The 15,553-nt window shown below is 49.4% G+C and overlaps 6 protein-coding genes across 6 annotated transcripts; 4 read left to right on the top strand and 2 right to left on the bottom strand.

Moving 5' to 3' along the window:
• Positions 1–549: 549 nt before the first annotated feature.
• rvb2 (RuvB family ATP-dependent DNA helicase reptin) lies at positions 550–2,065 on the top strand (the record flags this gene model as incomplete). The annotated part of the gene is made up of 3 exons (XM_057173115.1): positions 550–558; positions 609–1,055; positions 1,112–2,065. 3 exons carry the CDS (start codon positions 550–552, stop codon positions 2,063–2,065), a joined length of 1,410 nt encoding a protein of 469 aa, XP_057033266.1.
• Positions 2,066–3,183: 1,118 nt separating this feature from the next.
• On the bottom strand, positions 3,184–4,515 carry N7457_002068 (GYF domain-containing protein; the record flags this gene model as incomplete). Its single annotated transcript, XM_057173114.1, has 1 exon — positions 3,184–4,515. The coding sequence occupies one exon, from the start codon at positions 4,513–4,515 to the stop codon at positions 3,184–3,186; it is 1,332 nt and encodes a 443-aa protein (XP_057033265.1).
• Positions 4,516–4,768: 253 nt separating this feature from the next.
• Positions 4,769–6,081, top strand: N7457_002067 (polyubiquitin-binding protein UFD1; the record flags this gene model as incomplete). Its single annotated transcript, XM_057173113.1, has 3 exons — positions 4,769–4,771; positions 4,841–5,158; positions 5,218–6,081. 3 exons carry the CDS (start codon positions 4,769–4,771, stop codon positions 6,079–6,081), a joined length of 1,185 nt encoding a protein of 394 aa, XP_057033264.1.
• Positions 6,082–6,408: 327 nt separating this feature from the next.
• Positions 6,409–7,464, top strand: N7457_002066 (uncharacterized protein; the record flags this gene model as incomplete). Its single annotated transcript, XM_057173112.1, has 3 exons — positions 6,409–6,485; positions 6,521–6,713; positions 6,766–7,464. 3 exons carry the CDS (start codon positions 6,409–6,411, stop codon positions 7,462–7,464), a joined length of 969 nt encoding a protein of 322 aa, XP_057033263.1.
• A 656-nt stretch (positions 7,465–8,120) lies between these two features.
• On the top strand, positions 8,121–10,155 carry N7457_002065 (DUF4246 domain-containing protein; the record flags this gene model as incomplete). The annotated part of the gene is made up of 5 exons (XM_057173111.1): positions 8,121–8,311; positions 8,360–8,441; positions 8,490–9,527; positions 9,584–9,944; positions 9,974–10,155. The coding sequence occupies 5 exons, from the start codon at positions 8,121–8,123 to the stop codon at positions 10,153–10,155; spliced, it is 1,854 nt and encodes a 617-aa protein (XP_057033262.1).
• A 269-nt stretch (positions 10,156–10,424) lies between these two features.
• N7457_002064 (DNA-directed RNA polymerase III core subunit RET1) lies at positions 10,425–14,172 on the bottom strand (the record flags this gene model as incomplete). Its single annotated transcript, XM_057173110.1, has 3 exons — positions 10,425–13,233; positions 13,284–14,041; positions 14,116–14,172. The coding sequence occupies 3 exons, from the start codon at positions 14,170–14,172 to the stop codon at positions 10,425–10,427; spliced, it is 3,624 nt and encodes a 1,207-aa protein (XP_057033261.1).
• Positions 14,173–15,553: the final 1,381 nt, after the last annotated feature.

Below are 15,553 nucleotides of genomic sequence, written 5' to 3'. Positions count from 1 at the left end.
GAAATGAATGTAATGCGAAATATTCATCGTATTTGCAATAGAACCGAAGTTTGGCGTTTTGTGGAGTTCGATTGCAAATTGTAGTTAGCACCGGACGCCCAGGATACAGTGCTTGAGGCACAGCTTTAAAAATCCAAGGTGTCGTTAGCGCCGAAGATGATATCAAGCTCCAAAGTGCAAACTATGGAACGCGCTCACCACGCCACGCGAGGACGTGATGGTGGGACAAGGCGATTGTTGTAGGTATTGCGGGATACACCAAGACCATAGCCCATAGCATCTAAAATGCTAGTAACAATGGAACGCGATCAGGCGATGACCACCACAGTGTTGCAATCATTGACTTATTCGACTCAGATACGACAAGCGGTGGGAAGACAAACGGTGTTTGCGTCTCTTTGAGAAATTATTTTGCCGGGCGGTGGCCGTGTAACTCCGATCCGCGATCTGCTCTGGCTCCCTCTTCTTTTGCTTTTCTAGAGCTTTGGCGCATTATTGATCAACATAATCTTCCAGTTAGAAAAAGAAAATCGCTCTGGAATTTTCAAAATGGCTGTCGTAAGTTGCAATCCCCTCGAGATATTTCCTGGTCGCTGACATCAAAAAAGCCAATCTCGACCGTCGCAGAGAGCAAGGAGCTCCGGGGACTGAACCTCATCGCCGCCCATTCGCATATCAGAGGTCTTGGTGTCGATGCAGACACCCTTCAGCCTCGGGCATCATCCCAAGGTCTCGTGGGTCAGGAAAAAGCCCGCAAGGCTGCTGCTGTGATCTTGCAGATGGTGAGGGAGGGCAAGATTGCTGGTCGCGCCGTTCTGATCGCGGGACCTCCCAGTACGGGAAAGACAGCACTTGCAATGGGCATGGCACAATCCCTTGGCCCGGATGTACCTTTCACCATGCTTGCTGCTTCTGAAATCTTCTCAATGGAAATGTCGAAGACGGAAGCCCTCACCCAGGCTTTCCGGAAGTCCATCGGTGTGCGCATTAAAGAAGAGAGTGAAATCATTGAGGGTGAAGTGGTGGAGATCCAAATTGACCGGAGTGTAACTGGCGTGAGTGTATCTTTACCGGGATCGAATCAATGGTATTGGATGCTGACTCCCCACAGGGCAACAAACAGGGCAAGCTCACAATCAAGACCACCGACATGGAAACGATTTACGACATGGGAACTAAGATGATTGATTCGATGACCAAGGAACGTGTAATGGCGGGAGATGTGATTTCGATCGATAAGTCCTCAGGCAAAATCACCAAGCTCGGCCGGTCATACGCACGCTCTCGAGACTACGACGCTATGGGCGCCGATACCAAGTTCGTTCAATGCCCTGAGGGCGAGCTTCAGGTCCGCAAGGAGATCGTCCACACCGTCAGTCTCCACGAGATTGACGTGATCAACTCGCGCTCACAAGGATTCCTGGCCCTCTTCTCCGGTGATACTGGCGAGATTAGGAGTGAGGTTCGGGACCAGATCAATACCAAGGTGGCTGAATGGAAGGAAGAGGGCAAGGCAGAGATCATTCCTGGTGTCCTTTTCATCGACGAAGTTCACATGCTCGATATCGAGTGTTACTCTTACATCAACCGTGCTCTTGAGGCTGAATTGGCCCCCATTGTCATCATGGCCAGCAATCGTGGTCAAGCACGCATCCGCGGAACTACCTACACTTCTCCACACGGTCTTCCCCTCGATTTCCTTGATCGGGTTGTTATCGTTAGCACACAGATGTACTCGGGTGACGAGATCCGTCAGATCCTCGCCATTCGAGCTCAAGAAGAAGAAATTGACCTCTCGCCTGATGCTCTCGCTCTTCTTACCAAAATTGGCCAGGAATCGAACCTACGTTATGCCAGCAACATAATCACTACTTCTCATCTTTTGAGTCAAAAACGCAAGGCCAAGGAGGTCACTGTCGATGATGTCCAACGCAGCTTCCGACTGTTCTACGATCCCGCTCGGAGTGTGAAGTTCATCAACCAATATGAACAGCGCTTTATCGGTGATCAGGGCACTGTTAGCTTCACTGCCACAGCCAATGGCGATGCTATGGAGCTTTCTTAACAGAGTTGCATGTTTTTGTACTGGGCTATTCGGTGGGCAGTTAAGCGGGTTGAAAAAGACTACACTGGATCTTGATTTATTTGTTTTGCTTTATTTCTCACATCAAAGGATGTATGATAGGACTGGCGCTTGTTGAGGTAATTTGGCCTTTTGAAATTCATTTGCAGTCCTCTTTTTCTAGAGGGTATGATATTAATATTTCATTCATCACTGGTGCTTTCGCCACAAACAGCGAGTACGACACCTACCCCAACATCGTCTCTCCTATAGAATACCTAAGAACCGTCACCTTATGCCAAACAGGGAACGCGAGGTTCCAAGTCAACAGTCGGGCTATGAGAGGTTATGAGGTGCTAGACTTTCGAACTTCTATTCTAAATGAATCCCCGGGTTTCTGACTCTTGGGAGCCTATGTACTCTCCCTAATTGGGTACGTATACTACCTTAGGTATAGACATATAATGAGGAAATAAGGTAATGACTCTAGGTACGAGAAACACCACAAAGTTTCAGGAAGAGCTGACTAAAGCTTCTTCGTTGATGCGAAGAACCACATGGCATGCCATCTCGTGAGATTGGAGGCCAGACAAGAGGAAAAGCTGACAGTGGTCAGGGCCAACTCTTGGCCTACTTAGCAATGGTCCGCGCTAATCGGAAGGCTCGGGGGTAAACAGATAGTGCTGTTTGGGGTGTGCTCAGTGATGGGCTGGTGTACTACTTTTATAAGCTTGACGACCAAGGCAAATGGTCCTTCGTGATATACGAAGCCGGCCCGGATGGCTGGCCCACGATCGCCAACATGTTGGCATACATACTTGTCCAGGCACTTGTCACTGCGGCTTCTCCTTGACAGTCAAGCGAATCTCGCAGTCACTCCGCCAGACAGTCTGTTCTCTCCGCCGCTCCTCGAATTCCCTCCCTCGCCCTAGAACCCTTCCTTGCACACAACGATATTGACGAAGAGCTTGGGTTTTAAACCGGCTCTGGAGATTTTTTGCTTTTGCCGCTTGCGCACGCTTTAGGCTCTATCGCAAAACTGCGTACATTCTTTATTCTTACGGCCTTAGCACTCTTGCGGGCCTGATATCTTTTATTACAGCATTATGGGGAGAGATATGTTACAAAAAGTCGACAGTTCCACTCCATGGCCCTGTATCCTCAACTCGACGGAACTCAACACCTTCGCCAAAATAGCCTGCATTTTTCCATGCAACCATCGTGGCGCTATCATATGGCCCATGGGCATCCCCTCCATCTCTGGCGTCGGACCACCGATATTGCCACATCGGGGGACCCTGCTCAGTCACTTGGTCCGCAGAAGGGGGGTCAACCCAGTTCTCGCCCGTCTCATTGCGATATTGCCTTGTTAGCATTTCACGCTCGGTGTCATAAATATCTACTTGGCCACGTCCCATCAAGATATCGGCGGCCCCGGTAATAGAATCAATTGCTGTCTTGCGGGCCACTTCATTAGGGTCCTCATCGGCCATCTCGATATCTTGGGCAGCATTCTTCTTGTTTTTCTTGTTCTGCCATTTAGGCTTTCGGCGAAGACCTTTGCCCAGTCGCGCTAGTGCCTCGAGTGTTGTTTCACCACGTTCAAGGTGCGTAATGATTGTTTTCAGGACGTCTGCTGTCAAGACACTGTCGTCCATACGGTCCTTTTCTTTGCGCTCTGCATCACGTTGCTCGGCAGCCTCCTTGGCCTTTTTGATATCTTTCTTGGAAACACCATCCAACCAAGAGTCGTAAACCGCGTCAGGGTCTATGGCTTTGCGGACGTAGTTGCCTTGGTCGTCAAATCGACCCTCTTCTTGCTCTGTTTGCATATTGAAGGCATCAAGGAGAGGTGCGTGCTTCTTTTTCCCGCCCGCGCCAAGTTCCTCGTCCACGTCTTCATCCACTCGTGCGCGTTCCTCTTCCCCAACGTCACTATCGCTCTCGTCTTCTTCGACAATCTGATTCGCGCCCTTGCTCAGATCGATGTTCAGAGCTCCTCCACTTTTTGAAGAAGCGACCTGGCCCTCAATCTCGTCATCTCGTAGAAAGCGTACGGACTTCTTGTTCTTGTGGATAGCTTCGTCGCCGTCGATTTCTTCTTCCCCAAAATCTTCTTGCAGCTCGGCAAACATGTCATCGTCGTCCGCATCCTGCTTTTCTTGTTTGCGCTTAGACTTTTCCTCCGTGCGCGCCGAGAACCCTTCGTTATCGCTGTCCGAGTCGTAGCCCTCGAGGTTGACCGCCTTGCGTCTTATTCTCTGGCCACGTCGGCCAATCTCATCGGCGTCGAGAACGGCATCTTCTTCGGGTGCATCAGCGGCGAGAGCCGAGGGGTTGCGAAGGTCGAAGCGGGGTTTCTTGTGCTCTGTGGAATCCTCGCCGCCCTCATTGTAGTGAGCGCTGGTGAAATCTTCGCCTGTGCGCTTCGGGCGCGATAACGAGCTCGACATGACGCTTTGGAAGTGTGATTTTTATAGAGAGATAAGAAGAGGGGAAAGGAACGGATGATGTTTCGCAAACATAAAGTGTCACTCTCCTCGCTGGGAGCTAATTTCCTTGTCCGGGGTCGGAGCGGAAAATCATGGCGGAGCGAGTGCGTCACTGACGGCGATCCCAAGAGTGCCATTGTACCTCAAATAAACCCGATCTCACTAATAACTTGCTTCTCAGTACCTTTTAATCTAGTAACCATACAAATCGATCATGGTGGGTTAATCTTCACACTCTTACTCTCACCCCACTCCCAATCTTCAACCTCCAAACTAACAGCTTTAGTTTCGACCTGGTTACTGGCCCGACGACCCCATGGATGGAATCCTAAATGCCGGGATGGCGCGTCCAGGTGCTGCAGCCCGTCGCTTCGATGAATACTATCGCTGCTACCCAGTTGCGATGCTTCCTGGGCCCGAAAGAGAGAATGTGAACCATGGTGGCAAGGTCATCATGCCTCCCAGCGCATTGGACAAGCTCACTCGACTTCACATTACTTATCCGATGTTGTTCGAGCTTCATAATGGTGCTAAAGAGAAAATGACACACGCCGGTGTACTAGAGTTTATTGCTGAGGAAGGAAAGATCTATCTGCCGTTCTGGGTGAGCCATCCATACTCTTCGATGTGTGAAGTCTTAAACTAAGACCCGGTTGTCTCCAGCTGATGCAAACACTACTATTGGAGCCTGGCGACCTCCTTCAAATTAAATCAACCGACCTCCCCCCTGGCCAGTTTATTAAACTCCAAGCACAGTCAACCTCCTTCCTCGATATCAGTGACCCGAAAGCTGTGTTAGAAAACGCCTTCCGGAATTTCTCATGCCTTTCCAAAGGTGATGTCTTCACTTTTGCCTACAATGATCAAGTATATGAAATGGCAGTGCTGGAAACGAAACCTTCTGGCTCTAAGAATGCCATCTCCGTTCTAGAGACTGATTTGGAGGTTGATTTCGCTGCCCCAGTCGGATACGAGGAACCACAGCGAACTAGTGGAACCAGCACGCCTGGCAGCGTTATTAGCGGTGGAAAGCTTCCTGCCGGTGGACTCTTACATCCCCATGGCACCATGGCACAATCGATCAACTATCCCGCGATTGCTCCCGAGGCAACTGCTGCCGCTACAGGTGCCCGCGCGGCATCCTCCAACTTTTTGTCTGCAGGGCAGCGTCTGAATGCCAAAAAGGGCACCAAGGCTCCTACTCCTAATCCTTCCACACCCACCCCTGGTGCCTCGAGTTCTTCACAGCCTCCAGCCCGCAGAACGAATGGCCCGCAGCCACTCCGACTCCCGCCCAATCAGCTCTTCTTCGGGTACACAATCACACCCGTTAAACCACGCGATGAGAATGGGCAGATTGTTCCAGATGATCAACCCAAGTTCCAAGGGATTGGACAAACATTGCGAGGAAAGCGAAAGGATTTGAGTGACTCTGCTACGGCTTCGGGGAGTGAGGCTGAAAGCCAAAAGGGCAAGGAAAGCACTAAAAAGTCCGACAGTGGTGGCCGGACTCTGGGAAAGCGCTAATGTTTGCAACTTTCTGTTTCAATCCATCGTTTCATGATTCTTCTGGGCTTTAGATAATGGAAATCTCTAGATTCTGCGGCGGGAATTTCGAGAGCATAGCAAGGTTCAACATGGCGTTCCGGTGAGCTGTTCACTTTTGCTTCACTACATGACAAGACCTTGCAAAAAAAAAAGGTGCATTGCCCAGGTACTTTCTTGTATCTTGTAATCAGTCCGATCATCTACCTAGGTAGGGTCTGATCTTGGGTTGAAAACCAATGACATCCTTTTTCGGTTCTTTAGTTCGTAGGTTAAAGCTTGTGATGCCGAGGGCTATCAAAGCGTTGCATGGCTGTTGACTTTAACTCTGCCCCTGAAAATGATCAATCATATCACTCACAAATCTCAACCGAAAAGCCCAACTGGTAAGTGTTGTCCTCAAGAAACAGTCTCTCCATAGTCCGGCTAGTGCATGCGGCTCTTGGCAACCCCGGATCGCCATTCTCCCACACGACATCACTGATTCCACACCAGATACCCAGACCGAACTCATCTCCACCATGGCTGAGAATCCTTTGACGTCATTTATCAAATTAGCCCCCTCGGTCTATCTCCAGGACCCTTCCAGCCCAAGCGACAAGGCGGATCGCCCAGTGATATTCATTGCGTTTTGGATGAATGCACCCCCCACGTGCACTAGCGAAGTATGTAGTCGAATACAGACGCTTAGTACCATCCGCGCGAATTATCTTTGTCCGAAGTTCATCGAATGACTTCCTCTGGCGCCTAAGGACCCAAACTCGGAGAGCCCGTATCGTCCCAGCCGTGGAAGCAATGCGCGACCTAGTGGCCCCTGAGAACCCAGTATTTGTGCACTTCTTCTCAAACGGAGGCATGTCCAACACCACGCATCTATTACACGCCTGGAAAGATGCGACGGGCACCCCGTTGCCAATCTCAGCGATGATCCTTGATAGCGCACCGGGCAGCCCAAGCCTACGATCGGGACTCAAGGCTTTCTCCTTTGCGCTGCCTCAGATGTGGATCTTGCGGCTGCTTGGCAAGAGCTTGCTTTTCGCCTTCTTGGTTCTCTTCAAGTTGATACAGTCCTTTTCCATGATTTCGGATCCGATCTCCCTTGCCCGCAAGGTCATCAATGATACCTCTTTGGTGCAGGCGGCTAACGCAGAGGGGGCTCTCAAGCGCTGCTATATCTACTCCGATACAGATGACTTAGTCCACGCGGGCGATGTGGAATCTCATGCCCTAGATGCCGAGGCCAAACGTTGGATAGTACGCCGTGAGATGTTCAAGGGCTCCCCGCATGTTGGGCATATGAGAGCCGACCCCGATCGATACTGGGGTGTTGTTCAAGAATACTTGGGGGCTTGGGTGTCGGCATAAACGTTGCTTTGAATTCCTGTCTCTTTGTCGTTTGGGTTAGCTTTGATCACTAGGTTCTTAATGTTAATATATCACCCTGCGCGACTATATCCATCTGATTTCATGCGTACCTAGTTGTTCTTGCTTCGTCGGATATTTCGGTTCATTGGAATGTACATTCGCGCCTCAGACAAAGAACAATTAAAACCCCCCATACCGCAAAGTTTTGCGGTTCCATGGTCATGGGGTTGAATCATCATGACCTTCCTCCCAACAGCATACGCCAATGGTATTCGGAGCCCGTTGTCAGAGCCAAAACAGACTGACCGAAAGGTCGGAGTATAGTTCCGCAGCTCCCGTCTCGGAGGCACAAAACATTGCGATATGTCTAGGTGAATCCAAAGCGACGACACCGCTGCATCATTATATTAATCCTTGCTCTAGCATGACCTTTCCCGGGCATTCCACATGCAGGTATTGCCATTTTCATCAATACATTCCACTTCTTCCACTTGTGTCTGCTATATTGCATACAATCGCAAACCAGGCATCCTCCTTACGGTAGGGATTAGTGTCCTTCGTTGTCTCTCTATTGTTCTGACCAACTCCAATAGACCGTCGAATTTTCTTTCAAACGTATCATTGCCTTGCTATCTTGTCTTTGAGCAAAAGCAACAATGTTCCAACACAAATCCCATGAGGCGAGCTTCCTCAACGAAAAGGCAGCTAAAGACTGCCGCTTCGCTCTTCCGGGGTTCAATCGGCCGTTAGATTTCGCTCCAATGGAGAAAAACATCTACGGTGTCGAAAGTCGGAGCATGTTTCCAAATGCGCTCGATGATAGAGACATCGAGGCAGGATACGTGGAGTAAGTGCAGAATCTCTCAGGGATGCTCAGTACTGAAATATCTTCTAGTCTGCCCGTCCTAACCCTCCGTGAGATCCATATGGTGGAGTTTATGGAAGATCTGACCGATATCCCTGAGTGGTGGAAGAAGGTTGGTGGTTTCAAAATAACACTGACCATTCTACTAACTCGTTTTCAGGTCCATGACCCCAAGTTCCAGGAGCAGTGGAAAAAGGACGCCATGGGCAGTGGGAAAGACATCACGCTCAATATGGCCCAATGGATCATTGACGAGCTTCAATTCAAGGCCATGATCTACGAGTCCACAAATGTAGTCGCCCTGTACAGTGGCGATGTCACCAAGTCTGACACCAACATATCCGATGCCTTTCTTCGCGATATAAAAGCTCAAACCCAGGTCCTAGAGGTTTCTCAGAAGACCTTGCAGTACTTCCATCCAGGCAGTATGAACAGACAGCGTGACCTCATTTCCATGGCACTGTACCCGCTGGTATATGGCAAGTCTCGGATTCTGACCGACAAGATCATCGGCCTTGACGACGCCATCGCGCACGCCGGCCAGGGCGAAGTGATTCCAGTCCCCAAAGAGACTGGAATCACCAGAGAAGACATTGCCTGGCGCGTTTTGGCCCGGGAAGATATCAAGGTTCGGCCCCATAGTCGCAACTATCAACTTCTTCCTTCCGACTGGGAGTTCCGCGAGGATGGCAAATGGCATATAGCTACATACATCAACAACCTGCACCCAATCAAACATCGCAACATCTACAAGCTCATCGAGCAGGCCTTTAACGCCATTATTCCCCAGTGGAATGCCACTCTGACTCCACTCAAGGACATGCTCCATTCCCGTGCCCGCATTGAGTATCACAAAGTGGAGTATTACCCAGTCCCAAAGGAAGTTACTTCAAAGGCGCCTCAAATCAATCCAAAAGAAGCACAGAGCGAGTTCGATGATCGCATGGAGAAATGGAGAATGAAGCACTACCGTGCTATCCAGCCCGACGTGGGCAAGTTTATCCCCTGGGCGGTCCCGGCATGGATGATGGACAAATTGCCCGAGGATCTACCTAGTGCTGTTCGGATTTCACGAGGCGTCGATCTGAACCGAGATTATAAGGATCGTGGACTACAAGTGATTACACGTCTGATCGGCATCGATCTGACCCCAGAGGAACCGACCTTTGACGGACAATGGCACATCGAGGGCACGATGGTAAGTTTCATAACCCGGAACTGAATGCTTTTTCCGATCTATGTTAACGCCAGCAGAACGAGCACATTTGCGCTGCCGCATTCCTCATCTATGACCACGACAACATCGGAGATGCTTACATGGAATTCCGCAACATGGTCGAAACCGACATCTTGGGTGAAATCGAGCACGAGCCAGACGATCTCATCTGGCTAAAGCAGATCTTCGGCCTGGAAAATGGTGAGCCGGCTATTCAATATCCAGGCTCGATTCGTTCGACGCCAGGTCGTACAATCATGTACCCCAGCACCATACAGCATAGGTTCACCCGCTTCGAACTGAAGGATAAGACGAAGCCTGGAACTGCGCGCGCTCTGGTGTTTTTCCTTGTCGATCCTAATATCCGGGTTATCTCTACGGCGAATATCCCGCCTCAGCGTCTGGATTGGACTAAGGATATCCCAGAGACTGGGGAGAGGGCCTTAAGGCGGCTATGCAAAAGGTGGCGCTCGACAACATGAAGGACAAGGGTAATATGCCCATGAGTTTGGAGGAGGCTTTGCAGAACAGAGTCAAGGTTTTGGAGGAGCTTCAGGAGTTTACTAGCTATCAACATGTGGCTTTTGAGTCGAATATTTTGATGCTTTAATATGCTGTGGTCTTTCTTTGCTGGTTCTTTGCTTTTGTCCGGTTGTTTTCCAAAATGAGTGGATTATTTCTTTTTTTCTATGAAAGTTACTGCAAATTATTTATGTTGCTCTATCGCGCCGTTTCAAAAGCTACGCCTTACAGAGAAAGATGGTTCAGTAAAGATAATATTAAATCGCCGCGCTATGCCATCCATTCGTAAGATCAAGTATGCACATGTCCCATTTTGATTATCCCCAACACCAATCGACCAAAAGCCAAGTCCGGAGCTTAACGTCCCTTCATCTCGGGGAACTCATCTTCAAGCTTCAAACGAGCCGTGACGTTCATACTCATCAATTCTTGAATGAGGAGTTTGGCAGCATAGGGAATAACCATCTTCACAACAGAACGAGACGACTTGCAGCCTGGGCACCAGTTCAGATAACCCATGAAGCCACACTGTTCACAGACATCAACTTCGTGGCGATCAGACGAGATCATCAGACGCTCCAGCAGCAGCTGACTGGTGCCGTATGCGATCAAACAATCACGCTCCATCTCACCGAGACGGAGACCTCCGTTACGAGAACGACCCTCGGTAGGCTGACGGGTGAGAGTAGCGGTGGGACCCTTAGCACGCGAGTGCATCTTATCTTGGACCATGTGCTTCAGTTTCTGATAGTAGATGGGACCGGTGAAGACGTAGAAAGGCAAAGCCTCGCCGGTGATACCAGAAGTAAGATAGTCCTTGCCACCATAGCTGAAACCCTTGTCGATCAGGATCTGGGACATTTCTTGGACGGGGCTGCCACCGAAACAGGTACCATAGCCGTGCTGGCCAGAGAGAACGCCTGCTTTGCCGGCAACGAGCTCCAGCATCTTTCCGACTGTCATTCGAGAGGGGAAACCGTGGGGGTTCATGATAATATCAGGGTTGATGCCTTGGTCCGAGAATGGCATGTCTGCCTGGTCTGCAATAATTCCCACAACACCCTTCTGTCCGTGACGGGAAGAGAACTTGTCGCCAACTTCGGGGCGACGAGTTTGTCGGGTCAAAACCTTGATGAGTTGCGTCTCGCCTTCGGTGGCAGATACCAGGACCTTGTCGATGTAGGCGGGATCTGGCAGCTTGTAGGTCATGGATGCCTCGATAACTTCGCCTCCGCCCATGTTGGAGCCGGCGAAGCCCATCGAGTTTTGGACTTTAGGTGACACCTTGTTGATATAACTTTCACCTGCGTTGACCATCTCGCCGACTGCGGCCAAACCATCGGCCTCGAGGAGCGCGTGCTTGCGAATGGGAGCGCCATTCTCGTATGTCGGTGGTCGGAGAGAATCCTTGGCTCCGTTGGGGTAACTCTTCAACGTCGTGACATACTTGCGGAAAACCTGGCAACGTCCGAAGCCACGGTCCACAGATCCCTTGTTCAGGACCAAAGCATCCTCAATATCGTATCCAGAGTAACTCATCACAGCAACGGTTGCGTTCTGGCCAGCAGGTAATTGATCGTACTTTGTCAGCTCAATGGTTCTTGACTTGACCATTGGCTTTTGTGGGTAGACCATGAGGTAGAGAATAGAATCAATTCGTTGGAACTGATTAGAAGCAATAGCGCCAATGGCTTGCTTACCCATGGCACATTGGTAGGTGTTACGGGGTGACTGGTTGTGGTGAGGATATGGAATTAAGCCAGCAACAGCTCCGAGGACCGTGAAGGGCTCGATCTCAAGATGGGTGTGTGTGTTTGAGATGTCCTTTTCGTAGATGGAGATGTAAGAGTCGTTCTCTTCATTCACATCGAGGTATTCTACAAGGCCTTGTGCCAGGAAGTCGTCGAACTCCATTTTTCCGTCACGCAGCTTCTCAAGATGATGAGCCTTAACAAGAGACTTGCCATTCTCCACGACAATAAGCGGTCTGCAAATTCGACCATCGTCGGTCGCGACATGCACGGCTCGCTGGTGGTGATTGATGTAAATGCTGACGAATTCAGAAACGCGCCCCATGCGGCGCAGTCGTCGGAAAGCGTTGAGGAAGGACTTTGGGCGTCTGGTCAAACCAGTAGGTGTACCGTTAATGGAGATTGTGTAGGCACCCCGAGCGTAGAGTTGCTGCCCGCCCACAACTGAGATGTCTTCGACGCCCAACATGAAAATCAAGTTTCGCACCGGTCCCTCTTCGTCATTCGTTGTGATATGCGTCATTAGGGCCAAGTTCTTGACCAAACCACAGGCCTCTCCTTCGGGGGTATCGGCGGGGCAAAGCATTCCAAACTGGGAGGGCTGCAAAGCACGAGGACCACTGACCTTACGGGTCTTTTCGAACTGACTGCTAATACGGGTCATCATACCCAGAGCTGCAATGTAACTCAATCGACTGAGAACATGGGTGACACCCGCACGCTCCATGCGGAAACGCTTCAAACTCCAATTTCCTGTGGAGATTGCTCGGTTCATGCCCTGAGTGATGTGATTTCCGTGCATAGTCACAATAGTCCAAGCATCGAACTGTTCCGCTCGATTGCGCTTGTTCAGGACTTTGTCGATGTTCATTTTGATATCGAAACAGAACTTCTTGAACAAATCTTCAAAGAGAAGAGCCAACATCTGACCTGCCAACTCCAAGCGTTTGTTTCCAAGATAATCACGGTCATCGACTAGAGCCGGGTCATTCTTCGCCATCAGAACGCGGCGAGCCATGTGAGCAACATAGATGGCCTTGGGTCGGAAATTCATGTCTTTGACCTCAATATGAGAGATAATGACAGACGCAATAGCCTCGACGGCTTCTTGGACGTGTGTCTTGCGATAAGCCGCTTGTTTGCGATTAATCTTGATCCGGCAGCCGATCCACTCAAGGGCTTGTTGTTGGGTGTAAACATCAACATTGATGGCCTCCTCAAAATTGATGGCGAAATCATCCTGATACAAACTATCGTCACCGGTAACCATTTGCATCATTTCCTTATCCGTATGGATACCCATGGCCTTGAGCAAAATGATAATTGGAATGTCCTCATTAAGCACGTTGTGCTTAACATAAAGCCTGCCCTTTTTCATGACAATGTAACTCTTGGATTTGCGCTCGTTGGAAGAACTGTGGATGTCAGTATTAAACGGCCAATAGGCATATAGACATGTACATACCTGGTAACCGAAGCCTGGACAATTTCTTTCTTTGGGTCGGTTTCGACGATAATTCTGTTCTTGCTCAACTGTTCTTGCACAAGAATGACCTTTTCTGTTCCGTTGACGACAAAGTATCCACCGGGGTCGAGGGGGCATTCATTTAGGACGCTCATCTGAGCAGGTGTTTTATTCGAGAGAACACACTTAGAACTCCGGAGCATGATGGGGATTCTTCCGATGGGAACACCTCGTCGGATGACCCTTTGCCGTCCACGGACATACTCAAAGTCAACGAGGATGGGCGCGGCATACGTAGTGTCTCGGAGTCTGCACTCCTGCGGCGTGATTGTCGACTCGAATTCAAGTCCGCCATCGCCTTGTTCGTCGGCTCGTCGAGGTGAAGCAACGTAGATGTCGGTAAATTTAATATAAAAGTTGTGATCCACGTCACTTCGAATTGTAGAGCTCGATTCCACGATCTTCTTCATTTGCACCTCGACAAAGTAGTTGTAAGAGTCAAGATGCTGCTTCACCAGTCCTTTGACCTTCAAGAATGCCGGCAGCAGGTTCCATTTGTCCTTGGCCGTATTGATTGGGTCTGTAAGACCCTTGTTGTAATAAAACGGTTCCAAAAGCGCATCGAATGGGTCCCTGGACTTGAAGTTCGAAGGTGTGGACGCATTCTCGGGCACGGAGTGCTCATGAGGCTGTGAGACAGGGTTGGACTGGGAAGGACGCTTGGCTTTCGTGGGATCAGTCGCCGATTGGTTTCCAGTCTGCTCCGAAAATAGAATAGTCAGTACGATTATCAGTCATATAGGACTTGCGACTGGAAAAAAAGTTTTGTTACCTCTGAAGGACGTTGCGCCCTGGCCGCAGAGGGCTGTGGCCTTTTGCGCGGAGGCATATTTGCTAGACAGCTGATGTTGTAGAAAGATGGATACAAAAATATGTCCCAATCAAACTACTCAGTTGTCCAAACCGGAACTCGCAAGACGGTTTCTCATGGAGGGGAAAGATTTGAGCAATGGATTTGGAGATGGCTTAATAAGCCGCGGGATGGAGCTGATTGTTGCCTGAGGCATTATGCAAGCTTCATACTTCCGAGGTTGATATTGCTTATCTCCAGGAAGGTCCAACAAATACATTGTATATGATATGTTTGTTGGATTGATTGTAGTCAAAGTCAACTATTTCCTGTCCTTTTCATAAGGGGTATAGTAGCATTTTCCATTGGTTGTTGGGGTGATCATGAAGTGTCAGAAGTGCATGTTCGTAGTATATATTGAGCGTACCCCAATCAATATTCCTCATATGGAACGTCGAAAGCATTGATGAACCAAGAGATTTAAATACTTCCAGTGCTCCTTGAGTCCTACATAGCTTACTTCACCTGAACAAATAGTCAAATTGATCTTATTGTGAAGTGATCGTGTAAAGTCCAAGGATCGGAGTAGACTGATCTTACTTACACCTGAGAGAATGGAAACCTTAGGGTGAAGAGAATAGACGAGGAAACCAATTTTTTTTTTTGGCTGAATAAGCTCAACCTCAAGGATTGCATTATATTAATTCAGGCTTATTCAAGTGCACAGGGCTGAAGGTACAAGACCTTGCCAGATTGTCAAGGATCTGTGAATATGGAAGTGCATCTAGTGGGTCTTTGCGCATGCAGACCAGCCCCGGACGTTTATGGACGTCTGCACGGACAACGTACTGATCAGATTACTCCATCCAGAGAGCACAATCGGCTCTGTTTAATGGACAATGGTCCATGACAACCCTGGCATTCAAAGAAGCGGTCACGTAGAATAGAAGAGAGGACTTCCACCGCCAGTTTCCAGGCGCAAGGGTCTCCGGTACCATCAATGGATTGGGGAAAGTGTCAGATTATTAATACATATGGTCGCACTGCTTGTGTGGCACTGTGATTGATCGAGTATTGGGCACCCTCGGTCCTTCATGTCGAGGGACAACATGATGTCTGTGGCGAAAGATTTGACCGCACTTTTGAAATTGCCACCCTCGACTTCAGTGGACACGACGTTGCAAGATTGCCTTTTTCCAGAATGACCCTATTTCTGATCGGATGCATGTAGCTACATCATCAGTGGTTGTAATGTACTCTGTACCGGGAATGTTCATACGGAGTTGTTGTACGGAGTACTTCCAAGAGGCTATTGATCGTGGCGAGATAAGTCTAAATGCTATATAATCCTATCCACACGTGGTTGGTAGGACAGGGGTTATCTCCGTCAGAGGTACACTATCCTCCCAGGAGACATCCA

This window comes from Penicillium paradoxum (assembly GCF_028828445.1).
Source record: "Penicillium paradoxum strain IBT 22861 chromosome Unknown utg000003l_segment0_segment0, whole genome shotgun sequence".
NCBI lineage: Eukaryota > Fungi > Ascomycota > Eurotiomycetes > Eurotiales > Aspergillaceae > Penicillium > Penicillium paradoxum.
The sequence above is the reverse complement of the archived record's forward strand: the minus strand, read 5'-3'. Positions and strand labels throughout refer to the sequence as shown.